The sequence below is a fragment of the Jatropha curcas genome, chromosome 8 (assembly GCF_041381405.1).
Source record: "Jatropha curcas cultivar XTBG-Jc1 chromosome 8, XTBG_Jcur_1.0, whole genome shotgun sequence".
Lineage (NCBI taxonomy): Eukaryota > Viridiplantae > Streptophyta > Magnoliopsida > Malpighiales > Euphorbiaceae > Jatropha > Jatropha curcas.
In genome coordinates, this window is record NC_143158.1 from 18,987,355 (window position 1) to 19,008,137 (window position 20,783).

General features: G+C 33.7%; 1 protein-coding gene and 1 long non-coding RNA gene across 3 annotated transcripts in view; one reads left to right on the forward strand and one right to left on the reverse strand.

Moving 5' to 3' along the window:
* The first annotated feature begins 13,801 nt into the window (after positions 1-13,801).
* LOC149494290 (uncharacterized) lies at positions 13,802-16,286 on the forward strand. The gene is made up of 3 exons (XR_016322239.1): positions 13,802-13,975; positions 14,046-14,112; positions 15,745-16,286. It is a non-coding gene; the product is annotated as an uncharacterized LOC149494290 (long non-coding RNA).
* Positions 16,287-20,387: 4,101 nt separating this feature from the next.
* The window catches only part of APC6 (anaphase promoting complex 6), a 29,739-nt gene continuing 29,343 nt past the window's right edge, over positions 20,388-20,783 (reverse strand). For both annotated transcript variants that reach the window (XM_089724771.1, XM_012225412.4), the window contains exon 16: positions 20,388-20,751. In XM_089724771.1, coding sequence (XP_089580897.1) covers positions 20,647-20,751 — 105 coding nt within the window. In that variant the 3' untranslated portion in view covers positions 20,388-20,646. The remainder of the gene's footprint in view (positions 20,752-20,783) is intronic.

Below are 20,783 nucleotides of genomic sequence, written 5' to 3' on the forward strand. Positions count from 1 at the left end.
AATAATATTTTGAGGGAATTGATTGGAGAATATTTTTAGCCATTGGATTAGAATATCATTGACTTAATCTTAACCATCCAATTTCACTTCTTAAGGAAATAGTGAAAAATAACTAAAATGCCCTTATTGAATATAAAAGTCAATATTTATCACTTGAGCAACAAATTTTTCTTTTTCTTGTTTTCTCCTCTCTTAGGCGTCTTCTTCTTCCTCTGCTTCTCTTTGTTCTTCTTCAATTCCTACTTACTAAACACACTAATTACACTCCTTTAAACCTTAAGTAAGTTATTAATCTTGGAGATTTAAGCTTTGGTAGTAATAATTGGTGATTGAATTTAAGGAAATTGGAGATTTTTCCTACTTAATCAAGTAAGTGATTTAATGATTTTCTTTCTATTTTTGGGTTTCAATTTCTCTTTTAGTGTCTCCATGCCCATTCATGCTCCAATTCTTCTTTTGTTTGTCTTTTTGGTTTTGATTTTTGATTTTCTATTTATGTAGAGGTTACCAAAGATAAAGGCAATGCTAAAGCTTAGAGAGCTTTAATCTAAGCTTATTAAAGCTTGTTTTAAGGTTAGCGTTCATAAATACATTTTCTCTCTTTCAATTTTTAAATTTTGAGAATTTATGCTATTAAGTGAAAATTGAGAATTTTGTATGAAATGTTTGAATTGTTGAACTTTGATTGAATAAATATGCTCTTGGGTAATTTCTAAGCATGACTATATGTTTAATTGAAGAGGAAAACATTTCCTCCTTCTCCATCCAAGAGAGGCTAAACCTACTTAAGGAAAAAAGGCCTTAAGTTTTTCTTGTTTTCTTTGCTTGTTTATGCTCTTAAATTGATGCTTGATGAGTATTTGGCATGTAGTAGAAATTTCTACCTTATATATTTTGTCTTTCATAATTTTTCTATGACTAAAGTAAGCTAAAATTTGGGGATTTGGCATGTTAAGGTCTAATGAGGTGAAATGATGTTATGAATGTGCTACTAAGACTAAATGCATGATGTTAGAATGATTAGAGAGTTAATTTGCCTAAGTAAATCAAATATGAGACTTTTTCCTACTTATGCCATAATGTAGGAAAAGTTGTCTCTTTTATAATAATATGCTTCCAAATGATAATATGCTTTAGTTATATGACAAACAATATGTGTGTGAAACATAGATGAAATACTTATGTTATACCTTGAGGAATGAGAAATTTCCTATGTCTTGAATTATGAAAATATTGAGAATTTGCATCAAAGTGTGTATGTTTGACCTATGGATATGCTCACATGTATCTAAAGGATGCTTTAAATGGAATCTTTTGATTGATATATGTTTTCAAATGTTATAAGTGATTTTTGTGATAAGAATTCTCTATGTTAAGTAATTATGCTTAAGTATGGGATTTTCATGAATTACTTGAATTCTAAACTAAGCTTGCATTATGATTTCAAGAAGACTAAAGAAAAATAAGTTTTATGAGAAGTGTTATGAATTAAGAAATAAAGATATGTTTTTGGGCTCTAATATACCTAGTGTGAATTTGATGTGTGATTTGATTTATTATGTAAGATGAGCATGCCCGGCATTTGATGAGTGGGTGCCTTATGCTAGAGCGGATGCGCTCCATATGTTATGATAGGCTCTTAAAGCCCCTATGATTATGTTGGCATATAAGGCCATTATGAATAAGTTATGAAATCTTATCCTGCTCCATCTTCTTCTAAGTGTATGAGAGCCTTTTAAGAAAAATATTTTCAAGGAAATTAAATTTATTAATAAGATTATGTTATATATTTGATCTTTGTTTTTGGAATATGTGTGACTATGTTATTAATTTAAATGAAAAGCATGTTTAAGGGTGAAATAAACATCAAGAGCAATGAATGTAAGATGTGATATAATGATAATTATGGTTGCTAATGATTTGTAAGTAAAATATGAAATTATGTGCTATGGATGTGAAATCATGCTTTGTTATTCAAGTATTTTTTTTTTATAAAATAGAACTCTTTTAAAATTTTTGTTTTAAGTATGTTGTCATCACAACTTTGATAAGTATGTGTTTTATTAGCACCACTGGGTTTTATACTCAACACGTTAATTTTTATCACCCATAGGTTGAAGACCGTAATTGCTACTCGAAGACCAAAAGAGTAGCATCAGAGCAGAAGATAATTATTTTGATAGTGGTGGGATTAGTTTTATGTAATTAAGAGTTATGGCATGTATAATTATTATCTATTTGGAGATTATGTTATTTGACTTATATAACTTAATCATGTTATTATAAATTATTTTGGTATATATATTTGGAGTTAAGCATGGGACTTATTTAATGATTGGATATAAAATATTTTCTAAGTTAGTTGGCATGGTTGGATTATTAGGACTTAATATATAAATGAATGCATTTAGTTTGATGATTATTGTGAAGCTAATAAAGAATTACATGGTTATAAAGTTTTAGAATTGTTGTTTTGTTGTGTTGATTATTGGAGTTTGATGGGGTTAGGAGTTTGAATTTGGGAGTATTTTGCATTCACATGCTTGGCGAGCTTAGTTTTTAAGAGAAACTCTTACAATTTTTCTGTAGGATTTTTTCAAATCATTTTTTTCAAAAAAAAAAAAATTATATATATATACTTGCTAAACTCACTTCTAATTCATAACCTGATAATATGATTTATATGTTAGTTAAGATGGTGCCTCCGGCACCGAATGTAGCATCCATCATCTAGTCTCTCGGGACTAGGCGGTGGGTGTTACATAAAGATATTAATTTTATATAAAGAGAAGGTTGCTTGATAACTATTGCAAATAGTTTTATCCCCAAAGCTAAACACTTAGTTTTCAATTTGAAAATCCCTTATCTACTAAAGATTACACATAATCTAGAATAGATAGAGAAAAATGCAGATTAAGCACAAGAAGAATAAATTTTTAAAATCAAAGCTTAAAAAGTATGAGACTCGAAAATTGAAAGGACCTGAAAAATTTTTTTCAAAAATTTTACATTTAAAAATTTAATTGTAAATGTTAACCAATGAATTTAGTAAAAATATTTTATTATTGCTAAATCAGACCTATAAATCAATTTGAATTTTTCGAAAACCAGGCGGAAGAAAAACCCATAAACGACGCAAAAACCGAATCAAATCACTGAATTGGACCAAGTCAGTTCCAATCGAACTGGAATAGTCTAAAAACCCAGATTTTTATTTCTTTTCTCTTCTTCTTCTTCTTCTTCCTTTCCACTCTAGCGCCGCTGCCTCCTTGCCATCGCCCCGCCACTACCTCTCGATCTCAGTCTCTCTCTTTCTTGCGTCGTCCCCAGCGAGCTCGACGACGTCTACGACTCCGCTCTGATCACCGCTCGACTCCAGCCACGGCCTGACGCCGCGCCTCCTGTTGCTCGCGACTCCAGTGTGCACCACGGCTCTGGCAGGCGACGGTTTTTTCTTTTTTTGTTTTCCGGTTGGTTCAGCGACTGTTTCTTTATCCTTCTCTTCCGCTGAGCGCAGCAAAGGTAAGCTGCTATTCCCCTTCGATCGACAGCTTCTGTCAATGCTTCCTTTGCTTCTCTTTGATTTTCCAGTGAATTCTACAGTTGGGTAAGCCACATTTTGACCCTCTTAGATTTATTTTATGAGTTCTATGTCTTAGCTGAAGGATTTGAAGCATAAACTGAGTTAGTATAGAATCTGAAACTCCTAGCTTCCATTTCTGCAGATTAGCTTAGAAAATCTTAATAAAATAAAAAAGTTGCTAATGAAAGCTATAATTTGAGTTTCTATATGAGGGTGAGTACATTACCTTGTTTGCATTAAATCTCTATATGGAGTGAGGGATTTAGTAGCACGGCAGCAGCTATATTTAGTCATTTGTTCAAATTACTGCATTAATGAGATATATAAGACTCGGTGAACTATACTTGATCCTTCTCTAGAAGTATTTAACCTATAGTTTATTTGGAAAATTGTTAGTAGAATTATGGATGAGAAGAAGGTAGGTTCCTGGATATTGTTCATGCTACTCTATTTAGGGAAAATGATTATTTAAAAAAAATAAAAAAAAATAAAAAAAAAATAAAAAACTGGTTTAAGTTATTAACTAATCTAATGAATAATTTAGCATGAACAAAATGATTATAGTTTGGAAATCGATATAATATGGTTGTGGTACCGTTTATATGCGAATTTCAGAAATTAGACAGATTTTGATATAGTAGCAGCTAACCTAATCAGTTGTTAGGAATTAGTGCATTGGCTTGAAATATATGATTTCATTGAATTATGTTTTGGTTGGGGAAGGACTTAATGGACAAGAAATGTATGGGTTTTAATAAGGAATTCTGATTATTAACTGCATCTTTTGCAAGTCACATATTTTATGGGTTAGAAAATGAATGCTATATTTATGTCCTTAATAGAACATAAAGAAATTGGGGTATTTTAGTTATTAATAAGCTAGCCAGGTTTAATCTTATTTAAGAATTGTTGAAGCTGTATGGGAATCTTCATAAGAAATAAATTATAAATCGATTTCTTGTAAAAATAAAGATAAAGAAACTTATGGATTTATTGCTAGCTTGGGTTTGAAATTTAAGGTCCGTTGGTGAATAGTAGCAGCCAGGTTGGAGAATCTCTTGAATTTTTGATTGAGTTAAATTAATAATAGTGCTGTGAACCCATTCTCTTCATTTGGTAGCAATCTTAGTAGTGTTTAATGATGGATATTAGAAAATGAGAGAATCATTAAAAAGGTAACAAATAACTTGATTAATTGTTTAAATTTTCTTATGATAAGAAGAAAGGATGCGGTATATTGAAATTTTGATAAACAACAATTGAGCAATGAGGGATCAATATATTCATGCAAGCTTTGGTAAGGAGGTTATGATTTTCTTATCATGATAACAACTATTGACGCGGAACCCTATGGAAATTAATTCCAAGAACTCTATGACAAGTTTGGAATAGCTTCAAATATCAAACTAAACTCCTCATCTATGGCACCCAAAGCTTAAGGAAACAAGAAAACTAATAATAGAGTGAAGAAAAATAACATAAAGGACACAAGTAAATTGATAAGTTTACCTTGATTCTTGATGCAATTAGAGAAAAGCAATCTCACAATCACTCTAATCAAAGAACACGCCAAAAGCATGAACAAATCTGAAGATTTATTAATTCATTGAATGATTTGTTTAATAACATAACAAAACTATTTATACTAAATCTAAAAACCTGATCCTAAAGGATTTAGAATAACTAATCCAAACAAACTAAAGATAAAGATTAACTAATATAAACTAGCTAAGGATAAGAATAAATAAACCAAACAAATTAAGGCTAAGATAAAAGGCAGGCCGAATTTATTGGTGGCCCAACCCATTAACAATATTATAATTCAAAACTAACAGAAATGGATTAACTAATTACGCCAAAGTCAGACCCTAGCACGGCCAGGGTGTGCTACCCAGCACGGGCATGCTACTTACTGCAAGTTTAGTGTTGTTTTCACTCCAAGGTCAGGCCCTAGCATGGGTAGGGCGTGCTACATAGCACGGGTGTGCTAAACTAGCACAGCCAGGGCATGCTTTCTAGCATGGGCGGCTACATGCTGCAAATTCAGTTTTGCATGACTCCTTGCAACTTGTCTTCAGGTAGTCTCACGTAAGCTTTAAGCAATGCAAGAAGCTTAGGTGTGCCTTCAAGTTCCACATAGCACTTTTGAAAGCAATTTTATAGAGCTCTTGTGTAACTTGTTCATGAATGTATAAGGACATGGCTGCCCTAGACATGGCCAGGGTTTCGAAACAGAACCGAAAATTTCTGGTTCTGGTTCCGGTTTGGAACCGAACGGTTCCGGTTCTAGTTCCTTAATGGCTCCAAAACCGACAGTTCCGGCCGGTTCTCTGACCGGTTTTCCGGCAAATCGCATAATTTTAAAGTTTAAATTTTAAATTTTAAATTTTGAACACCAGTTTTCAAATTTTAAAATTTAAAAGTTTGTGAAATAATTTCTTAAAAAAAATTACACTTAAAAAATAAAAAATGCTTGAATTAAATTTTTAAAAAAAAAAAAAAAAGACTTGAACTTAATTTATTTTTCTAAAAAAAAGTCTTCAACTAAATTTATTTTTTGTTTAAAAAAATTGGAACTTAATTTAAAAAAAAGGACTTGAACTTAATTTTTTTAAATTGCCTACGTATCCTCTTGGGGTTTAGAGGAGTCAAAACCCACGTAGTTTTTACTTACCTTGTACCAATTTCACCCATTTTACCTTATTCGCTATTTCCACCACCGATTGATGTTCCCGTTGAGGACCCATCGTAAAGATCATATAAATCCTCATTTTCTTTGAGATTTTCTTGTGCTTTTATTTCGGCCTTGCTCCAATCATCCACGCATAATTGTGCTTCTAGTGAATCAGGTGTCATACGAGATTGTGTTTCATCAAGTATGTTTCCTCCTTGACTAGAAGCTTATTCAACCACAACAGTGGAGACCGAAGATGCTAAAACTTGTTTTGCAATTAAAGAAAGTATTGGAAATGTATTAGCGTAACGACTCCACCAATCTAAAATTGGAAAATTATTATCTGCATAATCATCACAAAACTCGAAAGAAGTAGTTAGATAATTATCAAATTCAGAAATAGAACCGGATTCCCTTGGTCTTTTTTGTCTTTGTAGTAAAATGCGTTCAGCAACACCAACACTTACCCTTTAAGTTGGAAATTGTTGATTATTGAATTGAGAAGAATTAGAAGTAGATGAACTAGAAAATTGAACAAATTCACTAAATAATTCTATAATATTTTGTCTAACTTCATGCAATACTACATTTATATTAGCATTATCTTCTACATCAAGATTTAATAATTCATAATAAATAGTCAAATATTCAAATAAAACTTCAATTTTATATCTAGGATCAAATACACAAGCAACAAGATAAAGGGGTGGTATATTTTTAAAATAAGATAACCATTTTTTTTCCATTGAAAAAACACAATCTTGTAATATAAAATCATTTTCAAATTGTTGGAGTGCACTAACAATATTAATGCATATATGCACAAATAAATGAGATGTGGGATAATAAATCCCACTAAATTTATAGGTAGCATCATTAAAAAATTTTAAAATATCTAAAATTTTTGCACAAATATCCCAATTTTGTGGATATAAATTAATTTCTTCAATATTATTAGTAACGAAAATGCACAATAATTCTTTATACGAAAAAGACTCGTTTAATAATTTATATATTAAATTCCAACGAGTTGGGACATCCCTTAGAAAATGTTTTGGTCTTTTATTATTTTCCTTACAAAATTTAACCCAAATTTTCATCACTTGGGGATGTCCCTATAAATATGAAATAGCTTTTCTAATTGGAGAAATATAAGATTCAAGAATTTTTAAACCATCTTGTACACATAAATTTAAAACATGGCAAGCACGTCTTACATGAAAAAATTTTCCACCAATATTTGGTTCACAAATATGTTTTAAGTTCAATAATTGATTTAGTGTTAGCAGAAGCATTATCAAATGAAATTGAAATATTTTTTTTGTCAACTTATATTCATCTAAAATTGAAACAATTATTCTATAAATATTATTTGCAATATGTTTATCATCAAAAACACGAAATGCAATAATTCTTTATTGAATTTTCCAATCATCATCAATCCAATGACATGTAATGCCCATATAAGAATGCATTTGCAAATGATCATTCCAAATATCACAATAAATTGAAACACGAATTTTCATTTCAGAAAATAAAAGCTCTAACTCTTTTTTTCCTTTTTTATATAAAGAAATAATAGTTCGTTTCACAGTATTTCTTGGCACTCTTTTAGCAGAAGGATTTAAAGCTTTTTGACAATATTGATTGAAACCTACTTTTTCACCAAAACTAAAAGATAAATGTTCCATAGAAATCATTTTTCCTAATTCTTCTTTTTGTTGTTTTTCAGAATTTAAACAAAGAAATGTTAGAAGATGCGTACCCGAAAATTTGTGTTTGAGACCAATCAACTCCTATTTTTGTTGGATGTTTTGTCTCCAAATGCTTCCAAAATGATCCATAACCGCCCGATTATTTGAATTTATAAGATTTTCCACAATAATTGCAAATTACATCGAACATTTTTCACCTTTGAATTTCTTTGTGAAATGAATGGTGAATATGTCGAAACTTTGTCTTACTCTTCAAAGAAGTTGTATACCTTGCTCTTCCTCTTCCTCTTCCTCTTGTTGTAATTGCTCATCATTAAATTCAGATTCTTCAGTTGGAATTTCCACATTTGCATTTGGATATCCCTCAAGATTATATTGGTCGGGAGTGAAATCGAAGATGTCATTTGTAGGGATAGATGAATATTGTGTTTCTCCAATCTTTCCCTTGCCCTTAGCGGATCTTGAGTTTCCTCCACTTGTCATTATATGAAAATAATATGTAATTTGGAAAATTGAATAAAAAAAATAGAGAGAATAATTAGAGATTGGAATTTGAAGAAATTAATTCACAATAATTTGGACAAATAATTGGAGATTCGACTTTGAAGAAATTATCTTGCAATATATTGGACAACAAATTGTGAATTAAAATTAGAGAGATTGTAGAGTATAAAAGAATAATATAGAGTAGAGAGAGTAGAAATAATTTTGTGTGAGGAAATTGTAAATGGAATGAGGTATTTATAATAAATCCAAAAAATCATTTTTCCACAAACACTCTTGATACTAGCCATTATGTAGCTGTTTACAGCTGTTAGGAGGGGCAATTTGGGGATTTCACAAAAAAATAAAAAAAAATTGCTACCTGCTGGAACCGATGGTTTGAACCGCCGGTTTGAACTGGTCGAATAGGCGGTTCTAGCTGTTACAAAAATAATTCAAATATTGGTTCGAACCAGCGGTTCTAACCGGCCGAAAAACCGGCAGTTCCATCCGGTTCTGACCGGTTCTTGGAACCGCTGGTCCCGATTCCAAAAATATTTGAACCAAAATCGAACCGTAGGCCTCCAGTTTCGATTCCCACTAATTTCAGTTCGGACCGATTCCGGTTCTAGGAACCATAATATGGCCATGTCTAGGCTGCCCCATATCTCTTTGCGCGACTTCTTGTAATTGGCCACTAGGAAGTATCAATGGGTTTCCCTTGTTGTGCTCCTTGCTCCCTTGAGCTCCATGGATGAGTGATGGCTGATCCATATCATTCCCCCCTTCCTCAAAAAGATTTGTCCCCAAATCTGTATCCATGTCAAATGGAGACAAATTACTAACATTGAAAATGGCAAAAACACCATACTCATCTAGCAAGTCTATCTTGTAGGTGTTGTCATTGACGCGCTCTAAGACTTGAAATGGACCATCTCCACGTGCATCAAGCTTAGTCTTCCTTTGATTGGAAAACCTTTCCTTGCAAAAATGTACCCAAACCCAATCTCCCGGCACAAACACTAGCTTCTTCCTACCCTTGTGTGCTCTGTCAGCATACAACTTGTTCCTCTTTTCAATGTTTGCTCTAGCCTTCTCATGTAAAGACTTCACTAAATCTGCCTTTTGAGCACCATCTAAATTAGAAATTTCATTTAAAGGTAAAGGAATAAGATCCAAAATAGTCAGTGGGTTAAAACTATAAACAAGCTCAAATGGACTAAAACCTGAAGTAGAATGTATGATACGGTTATATGAAAACTCAATGAATGGCAACCAATCTTCCCAAGTTTTTAAGTTCTTACCCTTAATAGCACGGTACAAGATTCCTAAAGTTCTATTCACAACCTTAGTTTGTCCATCTGTTTGTGGATGATAAGTGGTAGAATAAAGTAACTTAGTACCAAGCTCACCCCATAAAACTCTCCAAAAATGTGAAAGGAACTTTGCATCCCTATCAGAAACTATAGTTCGTGGCACCCCATGTAACCGTACCACCTCTCTAAAGAATAGATCAACAACATTATTATCATCATCAGTTTTATGACAAGGAATTAAATGAACCATCTTGCTAAACCTATCAACAACTACAAATATGTTATCTCTACCACGCCTAGTCCTAGGTAAACTAAGCACAAAGTCCATAGATATATCAGCCCAAGGTGAAATAGGAACAGGTAAAGGCATGTATAATCCATGAGGCATAGACTTAGACTTGGCCTATCTACAAGCAATACAAGAACTATAAACTTTCTCTACATCCCTACGCATATGAGGCCAATAAAAATGTTCATTCAGCGTATCATAAGTCTTATATACCCCAAAGTATCCCATCAATCCCCCATAATGAGATTCAAGCACAAGTAAATCACGCATAGAACATTTAGACACACAAAGTTTGCTGCCCCTAAACAAATATCCATCATGTCTATAGAATTTATCAAATGCTCCATGCTCACATGCTACATACATATTGCCAAAATCAGAATCAGTCACATACAAGCCCTTAACATACTCAAATCCAAGCAACTTAGAACTAAGAGCAGTAATTAGAACATACCTCTTGACAATGCATTAGTAACAACGTTATCTTTTCCATGCTTGTATTTAATCACATAAGGAAATTGTTCAATAAATTCAACCCACTTACCATGCCTTTAATTGAGCTTACCTTGACCCTTCAAGTGTTTTAGGGCCTCATGATCAGTGTGGATTACAAACTCCTTAGGTAGTAAGTAGTGTTGCCAAACGTCTAGAGTTCTCACCAAGGCATACAGCCCCTTATCATAGGTTGAAGAATTGAGCTGAGCTCCATTCAACTTCTCACTAAAGTAGGCAATTGGCTTCTTTTCTTGCATCAGAACCGCCCCAACCCCCACACCAGAAGCATCACACTCAATTTTCAAAAGTACTCTCAAAGTTAGGTAAAGAAAGTATAGGAGCGGATGTTAACTTCCCTTTGAGCATGTCAAATGCTTTCTACTGTTCCTCTCCCCACCTTCTATAAAAACTTACCAACCCATGAAAACTTCTAACTTCTGAAACTGATTTGGGAGTTGGGCATTCTTTAATAGCTTTCACTTTCTCCTCATTTATCTCAATACCCTGTGCACTCACAAAAAATCCAATAAACACAAGTCTGTCTATACAAAATGTGCATTTTGTAAGCTTAGCATATAATTGTTCAGACCTTAATGTTTGTAATACTAGCCTAACATGCTCAACACGATCATCAAGAGACTTACTATAAATGAGTATATCATCAAAGTATACAACCATAAATTTCCCTAAGAAGGCATGCAACACATGGTTCATAAGCCTCATAAATGTACTAGGTGCATTAGACAATCGAAAAGGCATTACTAACCATTCATACAAACCATACTTCGTTTTAAAAGCAATTGTTCATTCATCACCTGGATGCATCCTAATCTGATGATAACCACTCATTAAATCAATTTTAGTAAAGTAAGTTGCCACATGCAATTCATCTAACATATAATCAAGTCTAGCAATAGGGCATCTATACTTTACAGTGATTTTATTGACTGCCCTGCAATCAACACACATTCACCATGTACCATCCTTTTTGGGTACTAGAAGCACTGGAACGGTGCAAGGGCTCATGCTCTCTCGCACCAAACCTTTCTCCATAAGCTCATCAACTTGCCTTTGCAACTCGTTTGTCTCCATTGGATTGCTTCTATAGGCTGGTCTATTTGGAATGGTGGAGACAGGAATGAAGTCAATTTGATGTTTTATTCCTCTTAAAGGTGTCAAACCACTAGGCAACTCTTCAGGAAAAACATTAGAAAACTCCTGCAACATAGGAACAAACATAAATGGCAAACTGTCAAGGTTAATGTTAGTGTCAGCAAATAAAACCTCTTTATACCTAAGAAGCAACACGGACTGCTCCAAGGCGATAGCGCACGTAACCTCTTTAGCTCTTCCATAAAAATTTTGTTTCTTTCTCCCCTCTCTCGGTTTTCACTCTTAATTGGGCCATTAATTTGTTTTGTGATTTTTGTGGCCTTTTTCTCCCCATCATCACTCTTTTCACTCCTTTGTTTCCTTGATCCGGAAGCCTCACTCCCATTTTTTCTCAAGGCCGAAACCTCTCTCTCTCTCTCTCTTTCTCTCTCAAGTAGCTTCTTTTGATCAGCATACACTTCTTGAGCTGATAATGGTACAAGAACCACCTTTTTACCCTTATGAATCAAAGAATACCGGTTGTGGAACCCATCATAAAGTACTCTCCTATCATACTGCCATGGTCTTCCCAGCAACAAATGGCCTGCCTGCATAGGTACTATATCATATAAAATCTCATCTTTGTACCACCCAATAGAAAACGACACAAGTACCTGTCGTGTCACCTTCACTTCCCCACAATCATTCAACCATTGCAACTTGTAAGGTTTAGGATGTTTAAGACATGCCAAATTCAGTTTGTTCACCATACTTACACTAGCAACATTAGTGCAACTACCCCCATCAATAATAAGAGTACACACTTTTCCACTAATCAAACATCTAGTGTGAAATATGTTCTCATGTTGCTCAAGGCTTTCCTCCTTAATATGCATATTCAAAGCACGCCTAGCAACTAAAGATTCACCATGTTCAGCAAGTATCAAATTATCTGAATCATCATCATCAACATCAATTAAATGTGGCATATCATCATAATCACTACATTCAGATTTAGAACTAATATTCCCATCTTTAGCAATCATAACTCTTTTATTTGAACAATATGCCCTTTCCCTAAACATTTAAAACATTTAATTTCTCTAGAAGGGATTGTAGAGTTAAAAATACCTTTGTTGTCCTTAAATTAAGTTTGGACAGTCTCTTTACCTTTTAAAGCTGAATCTGCCCTTTGGGAATTAGAACCTTTAAAATCTTTCTTTTATCCTCCTTTGGACCATTTAGATCCCCATGTCTTGTTAGATTACCTGTTAGTGGATCTCCCCTTTTTCTACCTCTTAATTTTCATGGCCATAGCTACCATCTCTTCCATAGTATCGTAGCGATACATCTCTAAAGCATCAGCGATATCACTATTTAGACCCCCAAGGAACCATGACATGGTGATTTGTTCATGTTCCTCAATTTTGGCTCTAGCCATGCAAATCTCCATCTCCTTTTAGTAGTCTTCCACTTCCCTCCTTGCACCATTCTTGCCAATTTATTGTGCAAGTCCCTAAAATAATGAGCAGGGACAAACTTTTGGTTCATTAACTCCTTCATAATCTTCCATGGTGGCACAGGCCGCATTCCTTTTTTTCTTCTTTTTAATAGTAATTTTTCCCCCCAAAACATAGCATAACCCTTGAACTCAACAACTGCAAGGTGGGTTTTCTTCTCCTCAGAATAGTTATGGCATTGAAAGATTTGTTCTACCTTTCTCTCCCATTCAAGGTATTCTTCAGCACTGTTGTTACCCTTGAATTCTGGAATCCTCATTTTGATTGATCCCAAGTCCCCATCAACTTTACTAACATCAGTGTTTTCGGTCTCATCATCATCATGGGCTTGAAATCTATTTGGACTAGGAGTACGTGTAACATCCTACTGAATCGAATCGTTGCATAGAGTCGAGTCGAGTTGGGCCGAACAAGAACCCAGTTCGAGCCATTTAAATCCAGAGTGGGGTAGAATGGGATGTAACTTAAATAAGTAAAAGAAGTGGACTTACTTGAATGAAACAAAAAGATCAAAGTATAAGGAGTAGGACTTACTTGCACTAAAATATAAAGTTTAGGTATTAAAATGTAACATATGGAAAATATAGGTACTATTTGGTAATTTTTAACACACAATCAAAGATAAAATTTGGACTACACGAGACTTCCATTTCAGTTTGCCTTCTTCATTTTCTTCATCTTCATCTTCAACGTCTTCTTCATCTTCATCTTCCTCTTCATCTCCTTTCATCTTTCTCTTCATCTCCTTCCTTTCTCCATCCATTTTCATGTGATTTAAACACTAAATTCAACCTAGAACTCTATCCAAGTAAGTAGCCCTTCTTGATTTTCATACTTTTGTGATATTTTAGATGATTTCTAAGAGTTATTATGTATAGGAGAGGGGAACTCAAAGTTGGAAGAAAAGGAAGCTAAGAAGAGGATTTAAAGCTCTTTTGGTTGAAGGTTTGATATCTCTTTTAGTTTTTCACATTTTCTTGCATGAAAACTTGTGTAGTGTGTTGATAATGAAAACATATATTGCTGAATGTTGAATTAGAGGTCTGTAAATGGTGATAAAGCATGGGATGAATTGAATGAATGAAGTAGATATTGATTTCATGCTGAACCCAGTTTGTTGGACCATTGACCAGTAACTTCACCCTGATTTTGACTCTGTTTAACGATGGAATTAGGAAGTGGTATAGAAGAGTTATTTGTTCCTCTATGTTCCATGAGTTTTTGAATCACCTAATTTGGAGTTATAAATTGAGAGATATGACCAAAATAGTACAGACTGTGCAGGCTGGAAATCAACAGTCTGGACGGACTAGAAGTTGCTCATTTCGGTAAATATTTGCCTACCTTACCAACGTAATTAAGAGATGTGGTAGAAGACAAATTTGTAGCCTAATGTGTTAGCTAACCATATAAGGCAGAATCACCTAAATTGGAGTTATATATTGAGATCTGTGACCAAAATAGTATAACTTGTGCAGGCTGAAACCCAACAGCAGGGCAGACTGACAGTTGCTACTTGAGCTCAATGTTTGACTACCTTACCAACGTAATTAAGAGATGTGGTAGAAGACAAATTTGTAGCCTAATGTGTTAGCTAACCATAGAATGTAGAATCACCTAAATTGGAGTTATAAATTGAGAGATATGACCAAAATAGTATAAACTGGGCAGGCTGGAAACCAACAGTAGGGTAGACTGGCAGTTGCTACTTGAGCTCAATATGTGACTACCTTGCCAACGTAATTAAGAGATGTGATAGAAGAAAACTTTGTACCTTAAGATGTTAGCTAACCATAGAATTTAGAATAACCTAAATTGGACGTATACAGAAAGAGTTATGATAGGATTTGTGAAACATGTACAGGCTGTCTGGCAGATTTCAAGAACACATTAGAAATGATGTTGGAATGCATATGTAGATTCATTCACCCGAAAATTATTACTGCATTTTACCTTCTAAGTGAACTTAATTCAAACTAAGAATTTCCTTAATCTGAATGGTAAAATTTAGTTACATAAATATTAGTAAGAATTGCATCGCGGGTGCAATAGCTAGAGTATTTCCATGCAAGTTACTTTATACATTATCAATGGTATGCATTATTCCTCATTAGATATTTTCTAAATAATTCTTGTATTATCACAATACACATAATATGCTCCATTAAGGTTAGGTAGAAACCACGTAGATAAGACTATGTCGCGACATAGGATAGCAGATCTGCACCCCATACAGTTTGGTACTCCAGCTACAGGCTGTTGAGTGGATATGATTTATATACGGGCCATAACAGCCCAGCCATACAGTATTCATCCAGTTTCATACAGTTCATACAGTTTTTCTTATCACTTTGGTTTCACTATAACCTTATGGAGCCATGCAGTTATATGATTTATTATTTATAAAGTATACGATGGTTAATAAAAGTTGCAAAATTTATACAGCATCATGAACAGCAGGTAAAATCATGAAAGTATAATGATATGTGTGCTTATATGTTTATTGTTTTATTTCTTATTAAATTGAGATATCCACTGAGCATTATTTGCTCAGCGAGTTATTTATTTAACTCGTAGGTTTCGAGACTGGACCGTAGAGAATCAGCTTACAACTGCTGCAGTTCATCTGTGGAAGATTCAGTCTTCAGGGTAGCTACTCATTTGGATATTTTGATTCTGTCTATCCTTATCATGGCATGTACAGGGCACACAGTTGGGCCCATTTCATTTTGAAAATTAGTATCATGTCTTGTAAAAATATTAAGTACATATCTATATTTTCATAATGTAAAAAGCAACAGCTTGACATCATAATCAGCATACAACATGATATTAGCATGAAAGGACATAGGTTCAACCAGATTGTAGCGTCTCAGCTCGGTTCATTTGAGTTAACGGGTGGACCGGGAAGGGATGTTACAGTACGTGGATGAGCTCTCGTTGCATTAGAGCTTCGGGCAGCCTTTATCTCTTGCAACTCCTCTCTCATGTCTTGGATGAAATTGTTGTAAGTTCGAAACTGCCCTTGAATTGACTCCATGAAAAGTTTTAATTGGGGATCCTTTAATTGACTTCCATCCCCACTATTATCTCTGGACTTACCTGTACAAATATATATAAATCAGCTCACTTTCAAGATTCTATGTTAGTTGAATTATAAATGCTTATTTATGATTGATAGATGATTAAAATGGGATCCTCACCTATAATTGCGCTTGGTGAGGATGATGATATACAGATTATTAGGTTGTACCTGGGATCTTAATTATATAATGATAAAGAAAAGAAAAGAAATAGTTGGTATATGATTGTTTCATGTATTTGTATATATGGACAATTTAAGCTAGTAGGATCTAGAGGATAGGTAAATATTTATTTCCATTTGTTTATTATGTATCGTGAGACTATTACATGGTATGAAGGGAAATCAATTTATTTGATTGCCCAATGGATGGGCTGTGTGTGTAATGGTTGATAGATATATAACATTACTGATATCTAAATAGGTAGAAAGTCTTATTTTTAGGGGTGGTTCTGATGAAATTTTGGCAGAATCTTGAATAATCATATTTAATAAAAAGGTTGTTAGATTTATTTAGAATGATTTTTTTATTCATATTAGGAGGAGTTCTTATTTAATTCTTTTCTCTCCTTTTAATTCTATTTCATATAGATTATTCAGGATTGTTTTCTGATTTTTGCAAAATAGAACTAAGATTAGAGTATTCCCTTGCTTATTGCAGTGAGGTATAATAAATAATATATTATCATTTGCATCGTGCGTGCATACATACATTATTATATAATGTTACAAAATCTCACTCATTTAATCATTACTTATTTATTGTTTGTTTAGTCTATGGCATAAATATTCATTAATATATATGCGTATATTTGTACATTTGCATTCTTTGTTTATTAATGTGTTGCATTTAAATGTGATGTTTGATTATTCGTGTTGTGAAATTATTGTGCCTTGTTTGTGTGAAATTGGGATGAAGTGGGTCTGTATGGGTTTGTGAGGGCGGTCAGCGATACTATTGGCCAAGTATGGGGAGATTGGCGCCCCCGTATGCATCTGATGATATATGATATGGAAAACCACAGGGTGGCCTCCTGATGGTATGGAAAAGAAAAGAGTATAAAAAAATAATGAATGAAATGAAATGAGAGGGCTAGTCAAGTGAGGATTAGACCGGTCGGCCAGGTATGGGGGATCGGCTCCCTGGTGCACACGTCATGAGAGGATGGGCCATGTGTGAGGACGGCTCATTGGTGGTTTTGGTGATGCCATTGACCAATGTCCACTTGTTTGATTATTTGAAGGTGTAATTACTTGTGAGTGTTGATGTTATGCCATATACTTGACTGGCCATGTGTTTATTTTAGTACTTTAGGAAGCATTTTGTGTGAATGTCTGTGTTATGCCATACTTATTATTCATTATAAAACTCACTTTTCTTTTGTTTAATTTTTCATTAAGTAGGTTCTTCTTTATCCGAACTAAAACTCTTATTCCTTCCCCGCAGAGCTAGGAAAAAAATTTTCTTAATTCCAATAATTAGTGTAATTGTGAGTTTACAAGAATTTATTTATTCTGATTGATATTGAACTCCGCAGCTGTAAGATTTATATACTTCTAGACTTATATTAATAGAGCATTTTATCCTATGAACTTAAGAATGTTTAAACATTGGTCTTAATGGATGAATGGACCAGTTAGCCACGTTATAGATGTTATGTGTTGTATATAGGCCCAAATTGTGAATTAGTTTGAGATATTGAAGTTAGGGCTAGCGAAAAGCAATTACTTGACTTATATGTAAAATAATGTAGACTTACTATTCCTAGAAATCCATTTGATGTGTATAGACTTCGTAATTTAGGCTTACTACGGATCTTGAAGGCCTTAAACTCACTTGGATCCTAGTGCTTGTCCAGCCCATGGGAACAGATTGTGACAAAAATCGTTCTTCAAAAATAATTTGTTGAACAAGCTTTTTCTTTTTCAAAAAAATCTCAGAAAATAAGAACATATGTGAAAAGATTATAACGCAGAGAAAATATTTTGAAATTTGAAGATTAAACTTAGATTCTCTCTCTTGGTTTGCAATTATGTCCAGTTAGGGGTGGCCATATTACGGTTTCGGGAACCGGAACCGTCGGTTCGAACCGGTTCGGAACCGATGAGAACCGGAACCGGGCCGAACCGGAACCAGAATCAGAACCGGAGATTTTCGGTTCGATTTCGGTTCCAAAATTCTAGAACCGGAACCGGCGGTTCTAGAGAATCGGTCAGAACCGGACTGGAACCGTCGGTTAAAACCGCCGGTTCGAACCGGCGGTTCTAGCCGTTATAAACTGTCAGACCAGTTTTTTTTTTTAAAAAATTTTGTTGTGAAATCTCTTAATTACGTGGGCTTTGATTCCTCTAAACCCCAAGAGGATACGTAGGCTACTTAATTTTTTTTTTTTTTTTAAAAATTAAGTTCAAGCCCCTTTTTTTTTTAAATTATGTTCAAACTTTTTTAAACAAAAAATAAATTCAGTTGAAAAATTTTTTTTTAAAAAATAATTATGTTCAAGTCTTTAAAAAAATAAATTTAATTGAAGTATTTTTTAATTTTTTATGTTCAAATAATTTTTTTTTAAACCGGTCTTCAAAATTTAAAATTTAAAATTATGCGATTCACCGGAAAACCGATCGGAACCGTCGGTTTTGTCACCGGACCAGAACTGGATCCGGAACCAGAACCGGACGGTTCCAAATCGGAACCAGAACTGGACCTTTTCGGTTCTGTTCCAGTTCCAGTTTTTCTGGAACCAGAACTGCCGGTTCTGGAACCGTGGCCACCCTTATGTCCAGTCAAGCTTCTATAGTGACAGGCAGGATTCTTATCACTATAAAGAAGAAGGATGCATGGAAGTTTCAACGGAAGAGATAAAGTAAGGTTGGTGGCAGAAAAGAAGTAAAGAGAAGGGAAAAAGAAAAGGGCTGATGGGCTTTTCTACTAAATATGGAAGATTAGGTTAAGTTGAAAGTGAGCACCAAATCAGATTTGATTTTTGAATTCCCTCTAAAACAGTTTTGAAAAGTAAATTTAAGTTTGAAAAATCAAAACCCACTTTAGCAAACTATTTTTCCCTCTAATATTTCAAAGAGAAAAAAATACTATACTTAAGTTTAATTTTGAAATATTTAATGAATAAAGAAAGATATTTAAAATTTTTCCTTTGTGCATCCTATAATTCTACCAATAATCTTCAAAGTATCTTTCACAATTCTTCAATCTTGAATAAATAGGATTTAATTCTTCATATCTTTGTGCATGAATTATCTGCAATGTGAACTTTATCATAACAATAATTTCCAATTTATTTATTTTGTAATTCATCAAAACCTTAGGGATTGCGACCTTGAGCCAACAATAAAGTATTTATGATTCTTATTTTTCTTTTCAAAATTTATTGCAATTTCAATCTCTAGGACAACGGTGAGTTAGTGCAAAACAAGAACATGGATCTTTTAAAGAGTTTAAATGGAAGCAGATATTTGAAGTTGTGAAAGAGTTCATAGGTTCAAATGAAGTTCAATATCTCAATGATTTGAGCCATTCTTATTCACGGAAGCTTGGTAGAGTTTTATTATATATTTTGTTGAAAATTTATTAGTTAAAAAGAATATTCATTTCTTTTGTTGTGTTATGAAAATTACATTGAATTTCAAACTTTTGTTTGAGTTATATTTATCGTTGTTACTACATACATGGGTTGGTTTCCCTATAATTGGAACTGCAGGACTCTATCCATTTATTAACTCAGAACTTGAATAACATTTTTTACGCATTTAACTTAATGAATATGTATTTGCTTGCCACACGATATTGGTTTCAACTTAAAATGTGGCAGCTTAGAGCACAACTTGATTTTAGTCCTCTTATATTGTAGCCCCCTTAAATTGTGATGGTGGTGATGGCGATGGCAGTGCTGGTATTGGTGGAGATGGTGAAGGCGGTGCTGGAGTGGTTGTGTGATTATCATATTTTATTGTTAGCTACAGTATAAATTTACAAACATAATAATAAAATGGTGATTACATTCCATAAATTTTTCCAATCCAATTACATAATCACAGTAATGAAATGTTGATTACACTACATTACAATGTATTTCATTTCATTATACCTTTGATTATATTTCATTGCAAACTAACCTTAGTGTAACCCTAAAAAGGCTTTCAATTACATTACATTATATTCATCTTTGATTACAATTCATTACAGCCCAAGTCCAAAGTAAAAGTAGAAGGAAGAATGTCATAGAACAGAAACAAAGGACCAAAAATAAATATGGTCTCTCCTGCTACTCGTTGACAAGAAAGAAGGGCCAAAAATAAAGAGCTTTTGCTCAACAAATCATAGCGACATTACAGCATGAATTAAAAGAAGATTGCAACATCGTCAAATATACGACTCACCTTCAGCGAAATTCCATTTTTGGGTCTATGCCGCGTCGACCTTCATCTACGACGGCCAAACTCAACATATCAGTGCAAAATTGATCATCCGGTTTCAGCCACAAAGCCTGATTGAGAAGCAAATTTGCCGAGGGAAGTA